The sequence below is a fragment of the Symphodus melops genome, assembly GCF_947650265.1.
Source record: "Symphodus melops genome assembly, chromosome: 4".
NCBI classification, from domain to species: Eukaryota; Metazoa; Chordata; class Actinopteri; order Labriformes; family Labridae; genus Symphodus; species Symphodus melops.
The window spans coordinates 4,474,993-4,495,926 of NC_136694.1; the positions used below are offsets into that span (position 1 = coordinate 4,474,993).

The following is a 20,934-nucleotide window of genomic DNA, read 5'->3' on the forward strand; positions in this document are numbered from 1 at the left end:
CATTTGGAGTGTTTTAAATTTAAATATTACCTATTCAATTAAATAAAACTACTTTCTAAAACTACATGTTCTGTGTATTTTACGTCCCTTGATTATTGGATAAATGTGGTTTCAAAGCCACACTGCTGCCTGCATGTCATTGGGTTCAATAAAACGAACTGCTTCTAATTAGATGGTCAAAGGGTTTTAAAATGGTCAACACTCTTAAACATACGTGCAGTAACCTCTTATTTATATTCTAAAGTAGGAACCCATAAATGTGTAAAAAAATATATTTCATCAATAAATGTCTGCATGTTTTTTCTCTAATGCTACGACTCTGCTGATAAAAGATTTTAAAGGACTTTGTGATGACATAATGCATTTAATGTAACAGGATTCTCTTGTGTGATTACACATTTTTATATATACATTTTTTTTTTTTTTTGAAATGTTTAAGTGCGCACTCATTGTTATTATTTAATATGGTTTAATATGTATTACCCTACGCATTACGCAATGTCAAATGTATACATCTGCACTCTTAACATTTTTTTTTGTCTTCTGCAGATTAAGATTAATAATAAAATTGTATTTTTAATTTTGCATGATGGCTTCGCTGCTTTCCCATTTGTTGTTCATGTGTAATTGATCCGGGCATTTCTTCGTCAGATTTGAGCTCCGCTGATTTAAAGCAGCTCCCTGACGTAACATGCAACATTTATTTATTTATTTCGCAACGACATCGAGGCTACATTTTCCTCTGGCTTCAAATCTAAGCGCCTCGGTGCCGTAACGTACAGTCACCAGGGGGCATGCACATAGTAATAATAAGAATCATGCATTTCAGGAAAGTCTGCAACGACGAGCCTCCATCGTTTCCACCACACGGCCGTGGTGTGATGGAGATGTGCGTTTAGTTTCATGTGTCCGGCGGGTCTGCCCCTGGCTTTTTTTTCTGGGGAAGATCATATTGGATCATATTGTTTGCAGGACGTTGTTCCTCCTGCAGCCCCCCCCAGTCTATCCCGACGTAGTTGTGAATTGAACATGGCGACTGTACCAGTATATTGCATCTGCAGATTACCTTACGACGTGACCCAGTTTATGATCGAGTGCGATGCTTGCAAGGACTGGTTTCACGGCAGGTAAGGCCCACATATTGCTCACTACTGTGCTGTTTTTGTGGCGGGTTTGCATTTGTGAAAAACAAACAAAAATGGCGAGGTCTCGGTGCGTTTGACAGCTTTGTGGCTCTCCGTCGCCCGTCTACATCTGAAGAGAGGCCGCTCGGAGAAGAAGAAGAAGGCGGAGTTAAATATAGCCGAGCGGGGTTGTGACATTTTTTCGTGAATAACATTTAGTAGAATCCTAATTAAAAAAAAGTTACAGTGCATATCAAAGTGATTTGGCTGTGTGCTTGGTGTATTAACACATTTAACATGCCCGCATAGCCCCGGACTGAAGCAGTGGGGGAAGCCGAGGCAGTCTGCTCATTTCTCGCTCGTTTCCCCTCTTCATAGGCGCTTTGTAGCCGACATTTCGTCTTTATTACCAATGTATGCCGAGACAATGCGTCCTTTTCTATATATTGCACCGACTGTTTTAATGAAGCACGGTTAAAAATCACGACCCGAGTCCGAGCTGAGCCCCGGTACGGTCCAGCCTTCCTGCCAGGCAGCAGCTATGGCTGACAATAGCTCCGTATCCATGGCTGTAAACTGTAGCGGGTTAACAGAACTATATTGTTGCATGTACTCAGCTTGTTTTGTCTCTTTCATGTACTGTAGATATTCGCTACAATGTTTCATTGGGATTAACTCGCAGACGTTTCGTCCGCCGCCCCTCACCACTTTCCCCGCCGTTCATATGCTGTTTGTGCTCTCAGCCAAATCCCTGCTCTCATCATCATGTTTTATTTCCCTCCTGTTGTTGTAGTTGCTGCCTCTACACTCCGCTCTGTTCTGGCATCTTTCACGCTGTTCGGCTGCACTCTGTGTGTTTTAGTGCTTATAGATGATTTGTTAATCGTGTTTCCTTTTGGTGAACAAGCCCGTCAGAGCAGTGAAGAGTATTTACGCGCCTGAACATTAACCCTTTCATGCTCACACCCCCCCCCCCCCCCCCACACACACACACACACACACACACACACAGCTGCCTACACCATATGTTATTACATTACAAGAGGTGAATTAAATGCTGAGGATCAGTCATGACCTTCACTCAGGCATAAGCAAGAAAAAGGAAAATTCTTGACACATTGATGCTTTTTATTACATATTTTTAATATTAATTCAAATTTGAGTGCGATAATCCTGCTTGCAATGTCACTTAAACACAGTATAGGAGATGATTCATGCTCAGTGAGACCCACACGTTTATATCACACAAAAAAGCATGTAACAATGTAATTATCATTCTCTGTTAAATTGTATAAAATCATACATACACTGGAACTCATGGATCATGAAGGGTTAATGGGTCAAACTACAGATCTTTTAAATTACAATTTTAAGTTGTGTGACATAATTTGATAATAATAAATAATGCTGATGTGTTAACTGTACAAGGCTGTGTCTGAAACTGTATATTTTATCATATTCAAACTATGACATCAAATGCGAGAAGTCCCCGGGTGTATACTAGATTAACCACAATTTTAGGTACAGAAGCTCCCATGTATGCGTCAACCTCCAGTCTTCAGCTGAGGTGCAAAATCCTGCAGTTCGTCGAGTGTCCACTTGAGTCTGGCTCCAGGAACACGGGAAATCACAAACACCTGACAGCAAAAAAGGCGTTTTTACAGCATGAATTAACATGTTTACGTTCTGTGACCAAAAAATAAGAAAAAGGTCTGATTAGTAGTTGTCATCGCGGGGGTTGGGGTGATTTTTTTTTTTTTTTTTTTTAATGGCTCTGTTTGGATTTTGAAAACAAAACATGTTATCCATATTTTGTTGCATAGTTGACATGATTGACAGGCGAGTGTGTCTTAACGGTTCGTCAAAACTTTTAAAACCCGCCTCAGCTCAGCTCTAATCCTGTTTTAGGTTTAGGCTGCAGGATTTCCATCATGGCGGTTGCTACTGATGAGCCTCTGCCCTGAAGTCCATTCAGTGGCGGGAGCTGGTCAACCAGCCAACAAGTGAAGCAAATCATATTCAAATGACTACATAACAATATAAGTAATGAACATTTGTGTTGTTAAATTCTATATGACCAGACAACTGAGCTAGCTTTGTGCTATCTTATTTAACGTAGCTCAGACCAGGAATACCACTTGAGTGTTAGTATAGTGCAGGTGGCATACTAAACAACACATTAGTTTAAAGTCAGTACTGTTTGACCATGTAGTAGGTAGTGTAAGTATAGATGCAACACTTCTAAATATTATATTGAATTGATCTGTAAGGCGTCCACGGTTCAATATGAGTTTTGATTTTTCAGTTTTGTGTACAGCTAGCTTGCATGCATACTCTGTACATGAGCATTGGGTGTTGTCATTAAGGAAGTACATTCTTAGCTAACCACAACAACTTAATGACATTAAAATATTATGACCAAATAGCAGCCTCCGGGCTGGATAATTAAGCTAACTAGAAAGTCACATAAACTCAAGCTTAAATACTAGCCACTTGAGGCTGGCAACCAAAGCAATTTAGTATGACAAAAAAATACAACAATTCAAATGTTTTGGTCACTGAAGCCTATTTACCTACTCAGGACAACCGACAGGGAAGGAGGTAGTGTATAACTGAGCAGTTAAAACTTTATACAGGATTATTCATTCATTCAACCTTTATTTAAAACTGGAAAATCATTGTGGGCATGCCCTCATTTTGAGTGATGTCAAGCGTACAACAACAAAGAATACATAATGACAACAACACAATTAAGCACAGCTCCATTCAAAGGCAGAGTAGTTTCAAATCATAGTTTTCATTCATAGTTGTAAGTGTGTGAAGTTGAAATGTTTCTGTCAGAGTGTTCCCTGTGAATGCTGCAGAGACGCAAATAGCAATGTCACCAAATGATGTGTTTTTCCCTGGAACTTCAAGCTGCAGACAATTACTGGAGTGTGTTTTGTTGACTATGAGACTGGCTCAACAAGGAAGTGATATATGGAGGTGTTTCCCCAATCATGGCTTCATAAGTGAATAAATAGTCAAGCTTGTGCTTTTTAAGGTGCTTGGATGTTTTGAGTGACAGGTGGATAGCGCTTGCTGTCTGTTGGAAGTCACCTGTCAGACACTGAACCTAAAATCTCTCCTCTGTCTGTGTTGTTTGTGCCCCAGAGGATTTATTCATGCAAATACCAGATGATTATGATGTCGGGAGTTGTTTATTGCTCTAACAGACCATTTATGAAGTCTATACTCAAGGTTTTTGCAGACTGCATGTATTATTATTATTTTTTTTTTTTTTCATGATTTAGTAATTATTTACTTTTTGTAAAATCTGTGCTCAGTCCAGTTGGCTTGTTGTTTTTTTCATAAATGGATTTGTTTTATAGACAGTGCATTAGATTCAAGATTCATTGAAGACTCCAGGCTAATGATTAGACCGGTTGTTAATTATAGAATTTTTGTTTCCTGGTTTACTTCTGCATCTAATGTACCCAGTAGCTACGCCGATGAGAGCACCGCATACTCGTGCATTGGTGTGACTGAGTAGATCTGAAGTATTCATGGGTACACCAGTGTGATGTCTAAGCTCCTCATATCTTCAGTTTCTGGTTCAGCCTCATTCTCAGCTTTGTGTGACCAAAACCGAGCGTGTTCTGTTGGAGTTGGAGAATATAAATACTAAGCAACAGTTGATTAAACTGCAATTATTGCAAAGGAGAAAAGAGTAGACATCGGAGGAGATGGAAAGCATTGGAATTGGAATGGAAAGGACGTTCAACCCGATAGCATTGTTAGTTTAGGCTACAAGTTAGCCTACACACAGAAGTTCATGATGCAAAAGAAAATGTGTATCTTGTCATCACAGTGAGAATCAGTATCCCAAAGTTACATTTTTGAGAAGTATAGCACGTCAGGCTACGAGCGTATGGTTTCTGCCTATACGCGGACCTAGAGCCGGCATAGATTCAACACAGAAGTATGAGTCAGTGATTATCATGCACGTTGTTTTTTTCGTCCAATCCACACTCTATTAGCATCATTAGTTGAATGGATAAACATCTCCTGTCAGCCGTCACCACAAGCAGAATTGACGCTATACAAATAAAGATTGATTGATTCTGTGGTTTATTGGTTTCCTAGCGCTCCCACTATTAAATAAGCCAACAGTAGAAATATGCAGATTTGATCATTTCTTCTCGCTAACTCCACTTTCTCGTCCAACAGACAGTGGACAAACAGTGGTTGATGTAATTGATGCTAGATCCATTAGATAGGGTGGGTTAGACACGTCTGTCTGTTCTAATGGGTTGCACGCCCTCCCTCCCCTCCACCAATGAAAAATGATTTACATAGCCAGTAGTTTAGAGGCTAGCCTCCAGTCTTAAGCTAGCACTATCATGCTAGATTATCTTCATGTCACCGCAGTCAGACATTATCATGCTGTCTTCTTGTTTTATCCTGCTGTGAACTTTGTCTTCACCCCATTCACTTCTGTTCACATGACCCACTTTCATGACAGAAGTGAGACCGTGAGAAGTCATGAAGTATGGTGAGTCAATGAACAGGTAATTGTGCTTTTAGGCCCTATAGCCTTTTAATAATTACATTACAGGAGTCAGAGCAACGATATCATATATTGAAACATTGGAGGGGGCTTCTCCGCCGTTATGTGATAGAGCCTAAAGGCAGCTCATCTCCAGTTTGTAGGCTGCTCCAATCCTCTCTGCTTCAGGATGACTGTCTCGTTGAACCAGGCGGCCATAACTCCATCATCCTGACGTGTCTGTCACCTGGAAATGTCTCTTCAGCTGACAACACTTTCAGCAGCCAGGAATGAGAAGTGTTTTGTTGTGTGCTGAGTGTGCATGTTTCTGTAATGGGTTTCTCTTATTGGTCACACTTGCAGACAACTCCTGATTATTTCAGGAGGAGTTTCTTCACACGTTTCACTCTGACTGAACCTGGAGTTTCTCCTGCCGGCCCCCGAGTATCTCTGCCGCATTAAGTCCAAGTGAGCTGATGTGAGAACCCTGCAGGATATTATGCAGAGAATTCACCTCGAGCGAGTGGGAGAGGGGGGTTTCATCTATATCCTTTGACCAATGATGCTGCAATAAGCACATAATGGAACAGCTGTGTCATGTTTTCTGTGTCAGTATGTTGTTCTCCACACTTTTGTTGATGACTCTGATCATTCTTTTTACGTCACGTCTTGCCTCAGGAGACCCCCCCCCCCCCCCACCTGTCTGACAGGGATAGTGTCCCCCTGTGAGGAGCATAGAAGTGAACAGCCAGGTCAGGAGAATCTCTGCAGCAGTCCTCCTGGATTTTCAGGAGTGTATAATGTATAAAAAAAGAAAAATCCAAAGTTTTCAAACAATAAATAATCACACAAAAAAATCATTTTGCTAAATCAAGATGCAACGACTATATTTCCACAGTTATTTTGCAATGGAAAAAAGAAGTGTTAACCTTGATTTTTGGAACACAGTGCTCATCCAGTGAAACCTGGTGCTTTTACGTCTCGTACCTTGATAATAACAAATGTCGAACTTGATAAATGCTATTAAACAAGCTATCACCTTGATAGTTTGCCTGCATTATTATTGGCTTCAAAGCCTGGACATACTTAGGCCACTGTGTGTATTCCCCACAGTGTTGACACACCTGACCTGCCTTTACAATCCCATTCAGACCAGAGATAAGTTCCAGGAGCAAAAGCAGGTCGAGCCACTGACCATCAGCTTCGTCTTTATGTTTCCTGCCGCACAGCAAACTGCTGTCAGGCTCATCCTGCCCATTATGGGTCAAAGAAGAGACCTGTGTTATTTCAGGTATTATACGTTTTATTTTTAGTGTTCAGTTTACTCAAGAATTTCCCTATTATGTAATTTAAATGTTGCACTGTGAGCATCTTAAATGTTTTATTAAACTGCTGACATTTTGCCCTGCCTTACTAGGCTCTGCGTCAAAGAATTTTCAGACTGCTGATGACCAGACAGCCTTTAAGATGTTAGCGTAACAGCATACCAAAAAGACATAAAGGGTGGTGATGTAATACACTGAAGCAGTCAAAATAAATGCTGATGCTGTAGTTTTTTTATTTAAAAATAGAAAGCATGATTAAACTTCTTGATGAATGCGTCTTTGCAGGATCACATGATCATTTGTTCTTGATTAGGATTGTTATCATCATGAAGTGACAAACTGCTCAATCTAAAGAGCATCTTCAGCAAGAGACCTATTCAATTTAACCTTCAATTACAAACCAATGCCAACTACTGCCATTGGTTGATGTTGGGAAAACACTAAAAATGCAACCTGGGGGACTCTGGTACTTTCAGAGAAAACCACTCAGTATTACCGACGAGTCATTTTGTTGCCTACTAGCGAAGTTGATGACATTTTGCCTTTTAGTGGACTTCTATGTGTAGGCCAGCTGCAACTATCTGCACAGTTCCTGGTAAAGTGAAAGGTTTTGATTGGCACACAAACTGCTCAGTTACCGAGTGTGGCCCAGGTTCAATGGACAGAGAGACCTACAGTACCAGGGCGAGTCTATTTCTTTCTTTTGACTCACTAATGGTTGCCAACTTTATGCTGAAGAAAGCCGATAGTTGAAACCTACTTTGGAAATAGACAACATTAGGTCTAGGTTCCCGCTCTGAGCACCCCTCATACTCCAGCTGCAGCCTTCTAGCTGGACTTACACAAAAACAAAATGTGGTCAACAACACGGAGATGACTCACGCAAGCATGCCCATTGCCCAACTCATGCAGGCGTGACTCTGAGACCCTCCCAGGTCCTGGCGGGTCGGGGAAGAAGTGAATGAGAGGGGGGAAAAAAGCTGAAGGGGAGAAGGGTGGGCCAGAAAGTAGTTCACATGTTGGAACCTCACCCGCTACAAAAATTAACCAGACAAACCACTCCACCAACTATGAGCTACCATGCAGCGCCAACCCACAGCACTGAGAAGGAGCTGTGCTTTTTAACTTTCTCACTCTTCTTCTAAAACAAAACTAAAAAACCTTGGTTTCCTTGACACTACTTGTCGCTCTTTAGACCTGGAAAAAGCCTCCTGTAAGCTCCAGCAGGTCCAGACAGGGATTAAGAAAAAACACCAGTATATTAAATATTCTTAAATTTCAGATCCTTATGAAAAATAATACCACTGACTACTAGTGTGACAGTTTCCAGGCGCACTAAAACGAGATTAGCTATTGTAGGACATGAGCCCCATTTGAGCTTCATACTGTTCGGCAGTATCTCATTCCAGATGTAGTATGTATACTGCATCTTAAGACCTCTTCTGCCATGATGATGTAAACAATTTCTTGCAATTTTTCTGCTTCACTGCACGCTGTGACTCACCTCTAAGGACCCTCATGATGATTGAAAGTTAGACTCTGGAGAAACAGAGATGTACTACTTGCAGACGTGTGAGGGGACATGAAGATAGAGAAACTATAATGAGATTGAACAGTCATTTATATTACACAGGCTTCTGCATGTACCATTTCTGACTGGTGTGGCAGTCGGAAGAAATGAATCTGTCTGGACTTGACCTGAACTCCACAAAGCCTGACTGTCAGTGGGTAAGCTCTAGTCGAGGCCTTTACCAGGCCTGCATCACATTGTTACAGTTCTGGCTGTGACTGCTGCTGTATGAGGAAAGCTTCACTAATCACAGTCATGTTGCATGTAGCCATGTAGTTGAAGTTAACCAGGATATTTGATCAAGCAGAAATCTCCAACTTGAAAAAGTGAAACCAAAGAAGTCTGAAAAACTGCAGTTCTTAGAGTGTCCACTTGAGGCTGCAAAAGTCAAAAAATAATCCAATTGGGCCTTATATTAAAATGTTCTTTTAAACTTAAACATGTTTACTGCCTTGTACATATTTGATGGGATTTTAGCTCAATTCCATTATCTCTATAGGAACTGATGGTCTAAAGTTGTGTAGTATTTAAGGCGTGGTCGCTGTGACTGACTGGTGGATATGGCTGGCTGTACGTTGGATATCAACACAGCCAACTTCGTCACTAAAGTTATCGCTGTTTTGAATGTTGTTGGTGTCTTTTAGATTCTTTCAGCCAAAAATGCTTTAATGATTTGAGTCTCTGTGAGGTTTATGGCTCTAACTGGCAGTCCAAGAAATCAGAGAGGAAGCTTTTTGGTGAAAAAAACTCATTGTTGTATTTTGATATTGCTCGCTGTTCAGTCGGTACGACTACCTGCAGACTCCTTTGCTTGTCCCAGTTTATAATTACTCGAGCAGAATTGATTTATTGAAAGAAGTATGTCCAACTCTATGACGTTTGGAGGCTGTATGACCCCGTTAATCTTTTTACTATTGGACCATCTTCTGGTTTACCTATATTATGTCAAATGCAAAACAATCACTATTCCGTATTTACCTTCTATTCATACACTTCAATATGTTTAGGTCCTTCAGCTGACAGCTCTTTTGTCTAAAATGCATGGGGTTTTCGCCACGTCGATACCCTTGTCTTGTTTTCGTCCCTACGTAGAAGTGTGAGTGCAACTTAGAGAAATTTGACATAGTGGGATCTCAGTCGGACTTACATTTTCACCTGTATTTTTCAAGTCTGGTTTAAGACTAATACAGTAATGGACTTTGTGTTTCGTTGCCTGCCCTGTAATGAGAAGACCCGCCTCTCTCTCACCATTGTATATCCAAGAAGCCATCGAAGAGTCTGCTTGTCATCTTATAATTAGCTTTGCCCAGTGGCACTGGATAATTCAATGGCTCATAAATTAGCCACAGGTGTTAAGCTTTGACTTTGCCAAAATGGCGGCTGTACGCTGAAAAATGACGTTACAGTGACTCTCTATTTACAGTCAGAATGGCTTCTGATTGGTCTGCTTTGGAGAATCATCTTGCCTCAACACAACATAGGTAAATGGATTCTCATTGTCCGTGCTCATGGCCCATTTCATAAATTGAAGAACTTCTAAAGGTACAAGTCTTTCGACAGCTTTCGTACAAATGTTTTTGGGTGATGTAACCAAATTGAACATGCTGGGTCCTCACTGTAAAAGCTGACACAGCTGAGTGCAGATCAGCTGTCTTTGTAGTATTGATCCTTCACTTGTACCAGTACTAACATGACTAATGTCTGCACTGTTTGGTAAGGGTGACTAATCATCTGGCTGACGCGCTGATTGATTTTTTCTTTCTTGAGAATATATTTCTTTTCCCACGTCGACACCCTTTCTGTTGTAGCAGGCGTAACAGCGGACATTATTCGGCTTGTATGATTGGACAGCTTTAACAGGGAAATGTGCTGGTGAAGATAACAGTGTAAAATAGGTTTCACAGATTTAACAGAAACTCAATAAGTCTCTGTAATATCCTTCCAGGTTTTAGGGTTAGTGTTTAGTGTGTTAGTGTTTCTTGATTAACTTGTTTAGTTAACACTTCTTTAATTGTGATCACTATTAAGTTTGATTTGGCAAACTATTTATCCTGATTAAGTTGCTATCAGGCCTTTTAACAAACTAAAACAAGTGATCAAGGCTCGAGCACCCTGGAAGGGCGGCCTCATTATAAATGATGAAGACAGATCATGCATAGTTTGTAGTCGGGCTTGGCAACAATCATAACCACGATTTTTCTCATGGATATTCAGATCACCATTATTAAACATGATTACTCTAATTTTACAACATTTATCAAAGTGAGACTCTATTAACACTAAAACCCCCAAGGAATATAATAAAAGTGAAAAATATGAATATTAGTAGTAGTTTTGGACTTCATCAAAAAGTGTTGTTTTAAACAGAGACGCACCGATCCTTTCCTGATACGTGTACAGATACTGACTCAGACTTTAACTCATTATTCACAGTGTTGTCGTTGCTTTCATGTGGAAGGCCACACAAAGCTGCGGTACAGCCGTCCTCGCGTTGTGCTGGCTTTCCACTCAAACAGGAAGCAGAAAAAACTGTCAGCTTTAAGCTGCAGTGTCAGAATTGTACTCTGATCTGTGCCGTTCTTGTCCTAACGTCTTGATAGAGATGATTTCCAGAAACTTCTAACCTCCAACTTCCACCGTCAGCGCCGCACGCTGTTCACTGGCCTTGTGTTTCCACAGAGAGCGCTGTGGACTGCTCTGCTCCGGTTCTAATACGCTGCAGACATGAATCAAGCTGGACAGAAAAGAACGACCTGGACAGGAAGTCAAAGAAGGAAACGCTCTGACTCACTGTCACTTTGTCAAAACAGGCACAAAACAAACGACAAAGCAAGCAAGACAAGAGACACGTTGTTTGGATGTTTTTCTCTTTATTCCTACGTGATCTTTTTCTGTAATGTGTCTACACAGACAAAGTGATGGATTCGTTCAATATTACCCCAATATCAGATCCAACACTGATATAAGATCGATTTGTCCCAAATCATTTTAAATGTTTTTTTTATAGCATACAATTCCGACTGTTCTTCGGAGTAGGAGTTATTCTCATTCTGAAACTGTTTATGATGTGTCAGTATCTAAATGAACTTCAGCATGGCCGCCTCTCTGCACTAAGCAGTCACAGTCAGCGTCCTTGTTTCGTCTCAGAGAACAGAATCCTCTGTGACAGACGTGACATCACCGGCACGATAGCGTCTCCCTTTTGAAGCGTGCATACTTGTAGCATATGTAGCTCATAAAGTGGCGAGCCTTTAGGAAAGTAGAACAGTATTCAAGTAAACGCTGACAGAAAGGAGAGAAAGCTTAGAGACGTGTCTTGTTTTTCTTTTTAAAGGAAACAAACCACATGGATGATATGAGACTCCATCAAACGAGACGAGGTGGTGGACAGTGGCGTAGCTGCAGACTGTTACATAAACATTCAGCTGATTTTCTTCGAGCACCAGAATCTTCAGTTCTTAACGCGACGGGAGTATCATCCTGTTAACCTTAGTTCTCTTTCTCCGTGTTGATGTGATCAGCTGTAATCTCAACAACAACAGATGTTCTCTTGGAGTGCGTGCCGGGCTGCAGGGTCCAAGTCTGAGTGAGAGTGTTTGAAGGATTGAGCCCGCCACATGTCAGGGAAAAAAAGAGAATCATCCTGCATCTTGTGAATATTTGAATGAAAGCTTCATGATGCCGCTGTAAACAACGGGTGAGCTAATGTGAGTAAGCTGCACTGATTTTTCAGCCCTGATCACAATCATGATTGTTCGTCCTTCACTTTAGCCCCGTTTCCACCGAGCGGTCCGGCTCGGTTCGTCTCGGTACGGTGCGCGGTTAGCTATTAGCGGTTAGCTGCTATTATATGACGAACCCAACCGTACCAAACTGTTCTGATCCATACCGGACTGCTGTGTGGAAACAGGGCTTTTAAGACCCTTTCGTGTTGTCAGTCTGTGAAACCTACAGGGGAGCTTTGCATGATTTGCTCAAAATCTCCTCGTTTATTTTAGAGCTCACACTGACATCAGTGACAACCCTCATTCAGCCTCTGCCTGGTCGTTACAGCTGAACAGACCCTCAAGGTGAACACTTGCTGCTCAGATGTGTGTCCGCTCCGTTCCGTTCCGGCAGCAGAGTTGATAGGTTTCCACTTTTTTCAGTGTGTGTGCTTCCACCTTGTCCGAGCCGCAGCGTCTCAGCCCCGTCTCTGCTCCGGCAGCTCAGAGCCAACTGGAGCAGATACGCAAGCCTTCTATTTGTGCAGGATGCTGGGGCACGAGGCAGCAATTTAGAAGATAAAAAAAACAAAAAAACAAGCAGGACAGGAATTCAGACATCGTCAATCAACATTTAAACATCCGTTTTGTTCAGAAAAATAACCGTATAGGTGTTTGATGTGTTAATGAAGAATCCTTTGTCTCATCGCGCCAGCTTACCGACTGTGCTCTTAAACCTGTATTGCTCCCGCAGCTTCAGTGGAGGTGTATGAATGGATTAGTTACTTCTGAATGGATGATACTACATAGCAGACACGGCCATCAGTGTGTGAAAGGGTATGAATGTGTAGGTGTGACATGCAGTGTGAAAGTGCTTTCAGTAGTCAGAAGAGAAGAAAAGAAGGAAACAAGCTGAAGTCTGTTTACCACTCACCTCTTCTCTGTTTGTCTGCTTCACTGCACCCTGCACGATCATGAGGACTGAAAGACAGACAGATACATTCATTTAAAAATGCTGTATCTGTATGTCGGGTTGTCCAATCCAGTGACCGACCCAAAATACTGAACTATAATTGGCTGTTTGCCTTTTCAGAGGCGGGACTTCTGGTCCAATCAACTATTCAGGCTGCTGGTAGCTGGTCTTACAATTCAACGGTTAGTTATGTGAAGTGGTGACTTTGGACGTTCTGAGGGGAGTTTAGCCTGGACAAAGTAACGTCTCTGAAGCTTCATGTCATCGTTACATGTCCACAGTTTGTTCACAGAAACACAGAGCAGGAGATGTGAAATAGGAAACACTAACAGTGTGCTAACATTTTTGGTTTCAAAGTTACAGCGTTGTCATGGCGACCTTCGAATAAAGCTGTCACGGTAAAACTTTTTCAAAAGAAATCCATGAGCAATTCAATGAACAAAAACATTGATGTTGTTGTACTAATGAGTCAAGCTTCTTTCCTCCAAATGAAAACACAGACTGTATGTGATGACTGTATGTCCTGTATGTCATCTCACAACCAGTCACTTTAACTTGACTGCCACTGAATGCACAACATGTAGAGTCCTTTTGTTTGGCAGTTAATGAGTATATTGTTTCATTTATACATAGATTATATTTGAGTTTTTTAGTGTTCTTATTTTATTCACATCTCTTTGCATGTTCTTCTTTTTGTCTACATCACTGATTATTTCATCTTATATGAAATCAGATCATGTATCCCCCCTCCACATACAGTCAGGCCTGCAGGATGTAGCATGGCCTGTGGTTGTCAGTGTGCAGCAGATATCTCAGAGGATGGAAGGTTGACTTAGTTTTGCTTTCTGTAAATCACTTCAGAGCGACGCTGCTTTTTAAAATGAGACGTTAACAGGAAGAGATGCGTGCTGCGTTCTACACACACATGGTGGATGGACTTCAGCTTGCTTTACTCTTTCATGGTCTTCTGACGACTCAAAGTGTTTTGCACCTCAGGTCACACCGACACGTTCAGGCTGCTGTGTGAACTCGTCATCACAATTAACTCATCCCATTCATGAACATTTAGAAGTGCAGACGAAGCAGTGGGAGCAACTGTGGGTGTCTGAGGACACATCAGGCATGCAGCTGAAGGAGCGTGGAATCAAACCCCCGACCTTCCACTTTGACACAAACATGCAGAAGTTATTTATCTACAGCTGCACTTTATTTGAAGGTGATCTTTGTTAAGGATAAACTTTATTTATTGTTAAGATTGAAAGACCAAGTCTGCCTTCAAAGTAATCTGAAGAAAACAAAAAGAGGCTTCAACCAAGAACATGTACTTTGAGATGGCATAGCACTGAGTCGCTCGAACTCTTCCTGTCTTCAGTTCTGCTTCTGAGTCTTAAAAAGTCTTAGAAAGCAGTAACAGTCTCATCTGTCTGTCTGCATGTTTCATGTTTAGAACATCAACAGGCATCTCCACTATCCCTGCAGGCCCACCCACTCTTCTGTTAATCTGCCTTCAGTGAAAGCGAGGAGGCGGTGTAGTAAAGCCGTGGAGTTCACACAAGGGGAAAAAAAAAAAAAGAAGGAAGCATTCTGGGAAACTCCCAGTTGAGTTGAGTTTGGGTGCAGCGGCTCCACATGGGAGGAATTTGCTTGTGCAGAGAGCGTGACAGCAGCTGCTTGAAACAGTGGGAGGAGAGACGGCCATTCACCGTTTGTGTCTTTATCTCGGAGTCACAGTGCTGCCGCCGTCGTCGGCCTCACCTCGAGAGCATTCGGATGCTAACTTCTCCTGAAACACTACGTCTGTGTTCCGCTGCTGTCATCAATCAACAGAGACATCCTCTGCTTTGATTATCACATTTCATTCAGAAAAGTTGAAAAAAGATAAAGATGTTTCTGATGCTTTTAAAACATGTTAACAACAGGGCGACACAGCAGTAACTCAGAGAGCTGAATAAACAACACATCAACATGTTTGGAGCCGTATTTATAGCCTGCTGTTTGCTAGGCATGCTGCGCTGTTCTCTGCTCTCTGTTTAAATATAAATCCCCTGCTTGTTTTTCTGTCGATGAAGTGTTTTAAAGTTTGTGTTTTCAGAAGCATTTTACGGCAACATGTTGGTTCTTTTAGTAACAGCTGAGTCAATCAAAAAGTTGATCAACAGAAACTTTTTCTAAATGAATTGACAGCTGAGTTTAGGTTTCAGCCAAACAACCTGATCTGGTTCCAGCCTCTGGAGAAAAACTCAGCCTGCTGGCCATTTCCACAGTTTTCAATCATTTTTTGTTTTTCATTATTTATTTATATTTAATATATTTGTTGGGTTACTCAGTGGTCCCCAAACTGTTCTTCTGCTTTAGTCCTCAGTCCACCAGTACCAGTTTATATTTTTTTATTTCTTACTTTATTTATGAATAGTGGGGGGTCATGGTGTTGCTGTTTGTTTTCTTTTATGTAAAGCACTTTGTTCTACACCACCGTATGAAAAGAGCTTTCCAAATAAAGTCTGATTGACTGATAGGAAACTCAAACTATTTAAAGACTTGATCTCGAACAGTATACAGAAGAGCAACAAACACTTTAAAAGAGGAAGCAAACTGATTCTACAATTCGTTTAGCAGACGCTTTCATCCAAAGTGATGAACATCAGAGAGTAAGTACAACACATCTAGAAAAGAGGAAACAGCGTCAGTAAGTGCAAACGAACAGCTTTGAATCTGATTGGACAAACGGCTGCTGACAGGAAGTGACCACAGGCAAAGCACGACAGCATCATCAAATGAAATGACAGGTTAAATGACACCTGAGAGTTTGAATGTGAGCAGTAACTGGGAACAAGTGTCGATACTGGTACAATCACCAACACGCTTTGCTAACAGTGACACACTGTGGGCAGGATCACCCGCCAGAACTCTGTGGCCCCCTGTGGGAATCACTGGGTTGACCCTGGAGCAGTGCATCTGGGACTTGGTCAAATGTTACAGCGCCAGTTTTACTGTGTGAGCATGTCAAATAAAATAATAAATAAATAAATCAAACAGTTGATATTGAAAAAACAACCAATAAAGGCAGCCAGGCTGTCAACAGGTTTATCAGCTGTGTAATCCTGATAAAGAACACTGAGTCTCACTGGGACTGAACGCCACACCGTCTTTGACATCTTAATCAGAGTCATCACAGACTCTGACAGCGCTCAATGAGCGATCCTTTACTGTGACGTTCCTGAATCATTTCTCTCTCTCGTGCTTTCAGCTGCGTTGAGGTGGATGAAGATGACGCTCCAGATATCGACATCTATCACTGTCCGAACTGCGAGAAGACTCACGGCAAATCCACGAGTAAGTCGCCCCCCTCAGGGCAGATTTAGTGACTTTTGCTGACAAAGACAAAAAAGTTTTTTTTTGTCTTGGAGATAAAGCTGCCTCTGGAATGTGAGAGTTTCACTTCTTCCCAACTTTCTGTGGTGTGATATGAAACTTTCAAAACAAAACACGGAGTGATAGAAAATGTGTTGTATTGTCTGAATCTGAATTTCAATGATTCCTCGAGTGTTGTCTGTATGCTGATGTGTTCTTTTCTTTTCTTCAGTGAAAAATAAAAAAAAGAACTGGAGCAAACATGACACGGGGCAGAGCACAGATATCAAAGCAGTTCAGAACGGCAGTCAGGTTTTCATAAAGGAGCTTCGCAGTCGGACGTTCCCGAGGTAAACTCCCTTTTGTGTGTTTGATAATGAACCTGTCACGATCACATGATGAGCAGCAGTGACAACCTTCAGCCTTCGATCTAACTGTAATAACACCACTTCACACCGGTTGATCACGAGCATGTTGAATAAGCTCAATTAGCAGAAAATGAAATGCCTCCTCATATTGATTAGACCGGGAGAGATTTTATTACAGCCTCTTTGCCACTAATAATTCTTAACTTAAGTCATTATTCCACCAGGGGGCGCTGTCATATAATCTATAAAGATCTGCTGCTCAGATCGTTCCACGTGTCGTGACCTCATCTCATCTCTTTTCATTTCTTCAGTCAGTTAAATGTTTTTGTTTTGTTTTGCTCACTCTTGTTGTGTTGTGTGTGTGTGTTGTGTGTGTGTGTGTGTGTGTGTGTGTGTGTGTGTGTGTGTGTGTGTTGTGTGTGTGTGTGTGTGTGTGTGTGTGTGTGTGTTAGTGCTGACGATGTAGTGGTGAAGCTCAGCGGCAGTCAGCTGACCATGGATTACCTGGAGGAAAACGGCTTCAATGAGCCGATCCTGGCTCAGAAGAAAGACGGCCTGGGCATGTCCATGCCGGCCCCCACCTTCTACATCAGTGATGTGGAGAACTATGTTGGTAAGGCGCGCGCTTCCATCGTTGATTCTGTTGCTCAATGTTTCTAATTCTGCCACCGCAACTCTTTCTACAACTGCTACTGCTAACATTTGTACTGCTGCTGCTGCTGCTGGCCTCTGTTATTGACGGCAACATTAGAACAACACACAAGAACCAAAACAACACCAAGAAGACAAAGACAACACAAACACAGAGGAACACAAACAACAAAAACCCAGGATACTCAAGAACCCGACAACATGTCACGAGACCAGGAGGAGCAGATGATGTGAGCGACTGAAAGACACAGAAACCTAAAAACACAGCAGTGAAAAGGTAAAAACAGACAATTAGAGAGGGAGAACGAATGACAAGAGATAAAGGCAATGCAGTGCAGCACAATGCTAAATATGGTAGTGTTGAAAGCGAAAGGGATTAAGATCAGTAAAAAAATAAAAAGTAAGTAAGAGGAGATAAAAGCATGAAGAGAGAGAGTCAAAGAAACACAGATAAGTAAACCTGAAAGCAACAGTCCAAGATCAATCCTAAAAGAACTTTCTAGTCTTTACACTTTTACACTGCAGGTCACACTGCTGAGGAAAGGGACCATCACAAGGAACTATCCCATTTATTTACAATTATACACAATGACGAAGCAGCAGAAGCTGGGAATTGAACCGACAAGCTTCCTGTTGATAGACGACCGACTCTTCAAACTGAGACACATTAACAGGTGAAAAGCAGAGAAGATAACGAAGCGCTGATAGCCTCGCAGACACATGTGGCGTACCGTTGGTTCGAATCTGACCTCTGACCTTTGCTGCACGTCACCTCCCCTACAATCTACTCCCAACATTTGCGCCTCTCTTCAGCGGTCTCAGAACAACAGAAGAAGAAAAGTGGAAGATACTGAAAGTAAAAGTGTGTTTCTAGAAGTGACTGATCACGACTTATCAAGTAACGAAACTTCTGCTGTAGTTGTACCATTGTACGGACCAGCTTAACATACCTTTAACAAAGACTGTCCCTAGTGTATGCTCAGCCATCATTCTTACTTATCTTACCCCTAAAAACTCAACGTGTACTGTAATCACTACAAGTAGGCTCTTTATTCTATTGCTTCTGTCATTATTAGTAACGGTGCTGCAGCTTTTAAAGCTGTAATGACTGACTCAATCACTCCGCCTTCTACTACTATGACTACTACGAGTGATGTCACCCTGACTGCCACTACTACTGTCATTATGACTGCTGTGATTCCACTCCTGCTCCCCTGGGGTGAAAATATGCAGTCCATCAGAAGTCATGCCATGAGAGCGGCTCCTCCTGAGCTGCTTCTTCTTCTTCTTCGTCTTTGTCTTCGTCTTCTTCTTCTTCTTCTTCTTCTCTTTCATTGTTTGATTCTTTAGATTTGTTCACTCCAAATAGTTTCAAACACGCTGCAGCTCTTTTCAGTTTAAAACAGATACATGAATCAATATTCATATCCTGAAGTATTTCTGTTGTTCACTTTTAGTCAAGGAACATTTCAAAGAAGAAATGTCTTCACCGACTTCATAATGGTGTCTCATAACGTATATATAGATTTAACTCCAACTATGGGGAAAGTTGAGGTTCTGTATTTTTAAGACATGTATTGTTTTCCAGATATTCAACAAATAAAGGATCTTTGAAATGTACAAATGTAAAAGTGTTTTTTCACCAAAGACTGAATTTTGTGCAAAACAAATGTTTGCAGAATCCTGAAAGAGTCCGAGTTTGACACCTCACAAGCTAGCTCAGGTGGAGGTCAACGTCTATATGTTCAATTTGAATCTTTTCACATGTGTTTTCAGGCTGTAACCGTCATGAACACGTCTGTGTTTGATTGTGATTCTTCCCTGAGGAGAAAATCAAACAAGGAAAATGAGCAGCTATCAATGAAATCATAAACATATACACAGTGTGTTTTATTTTCTTGAATTCCCCAGTTGTAAAATCATGTGTTGATGAACTCTGTTTTTGTTTCAGTAGAGGGCGCCCGTGTGCTGTGCACTGGTGCTCAGTCATGAGATCATTTACTATGTAGGCTGTGCGTTTCCCTTCCCCTCCTTTTATTGTGTCCTCTGTGTTTGTCTCAGGTCCGGATGTGGGAGTGGACGTCGTCGATGTCACCAAACAGACCGACAGCAAGATGAAGCTCAAAGAGTTTGTGGATTTTTACTACAGCACAAACAGAAAGAAAGTGTTGAATGTCATCAACCTGGAGTTCTCTGACACAAGGTGACGCGTTGATGTCTGAGATGAGCTCGTAAAGGAAGTGTTGAACAAGCTCCTGGTACTGATTGTGTCTTGTGTTTGTCTGGGACAGGATGAACAGTATAGTGGAGAGCCCGCAGATCGTGCGGCGGTTGTCGTGGGTAGAAAACTACTGGCCTGACGACGCTCTGCTGGGGAAGCCCAAAGTCACCAAGTACTGTCTGATCTGCGTCAAAGACAGCTACACAGACTTCCACATCGAGTGCGGCGGCGCCTCCGTCTGGTACCACGTCTTAAAGGTGGGTGATGCTCCTGCGATGAGTCAGAAACAGAAAGTCCTCTGGTGTGAAACAGATTAGTTCCAGGTGAAGATACTTTCACAAGTAGAAGCTGACTGCGTTTGTTTTTTCTGCAGGGAGAAAAGATCTTCTTCCTGATCAAGCCCACCTCCGCCAACCTGTCTCTGTACGAGCGCTGGAGATCATCGTCCAATAACAGCGAGATGTTCTTTGCCGACCAGGTGGACAAGTGTTACAAATGCATCCTGAAGCAGGGCCAGACCCTGTTCATCCCTTCAGGTCAGCGCTGCTCTCAGCTCACTCATGACAACAACAGAAGAATCGTTTCATTTATTAGACAAAGTCATCTTCGAATACAGCGTCTTTATGTGTGTGGAGTTTTTAAAGGTCCTGCATTCTTCTTTTTCTGGTTTTAGATGTCCTTTAGTGTGTTTAGGTGTCTTGCGCAAAAGTTCAAAGTCAGCAGAAACGCAGCTTCTCCTACGTCCTCCTGTTCGCACTAGCAAAAGCTGCATGAAACTCTCTGTCCCTCCAGTAATAATAATAATAATACATCTTATTTCACAGCGTCTTTCCAAGCACACAAGGACACTTAACATTGGATTAAAAACACAATACAAATAATAAAAACAACAGACAAGTGGCATAGCAAAAAGGAAGTGAAATTACAGTGAATAAGCACATTGAAACAGATTTGAACTGTGGTAAAGAATCCTGTGTGTTTTAGAAATCATATCTTACATTAACAATACTGGTTTAATAACATTAAAAGTTGAATAGTAGTAACAGTACTTTAATAGTCTGATAATCATTCCAGTGTAAATATGAGAAAGGAAAATGTGAAAGCTAAACAACAGTTGAT

General features: G+C 41.6%; 1 protein-coding gene across 3 annotated transcripts in view; it reads left to right on the plus strand.

Annotated features, from left to right (window-relative positions):
• The first annotated feature begins 648 nt into the window (after positions 1 to 648).
• phf2 (PHD finger protein 2) overlaps positions 649 to 20,934 on the plus strand; it is a 36,202-nt gene continuing 15,916 nt past the window's right edge. The window contains exons 1-7 of one of the 3 annotated variants that reach the window (XM_079341122.1): positions 649 to 1,127; positions 16,472 to 16,557; positions 16,808 to 16,925; positions 17,396 to 17,556; positions 19,656 to 19,797; positions 19,886 to 20,072; positions 20,189 to 20,351. In XM_079341122.1, the coding sequence (XP_079197248.1) occupies positions 904 to 1,127; positions 16,472 to 16,557; positions 16,808 to 16,925; positions 17,396 to 17,556; positions 19,656 to 19,797; positions 19,886 to 20,072; positions 20,189 to 20,351 (1,081 nt within the window). In that variant the 5' untranslated portion in view covers positions 649 to 903. The remainder of the gene's footprint in view (positions 1,128 to 16,471; positions 16,558 to 16,807; positions 16,926 to 17,395; positions 17,557 to 19,655; positions 19,798 to 19,885; positions 20,073 to 20,188; positions 20,352 to 20,934) is intronic. The other 2 variants (XM_079341121.1, XM_079341123.1) reach the window with 2 other exon arrangements.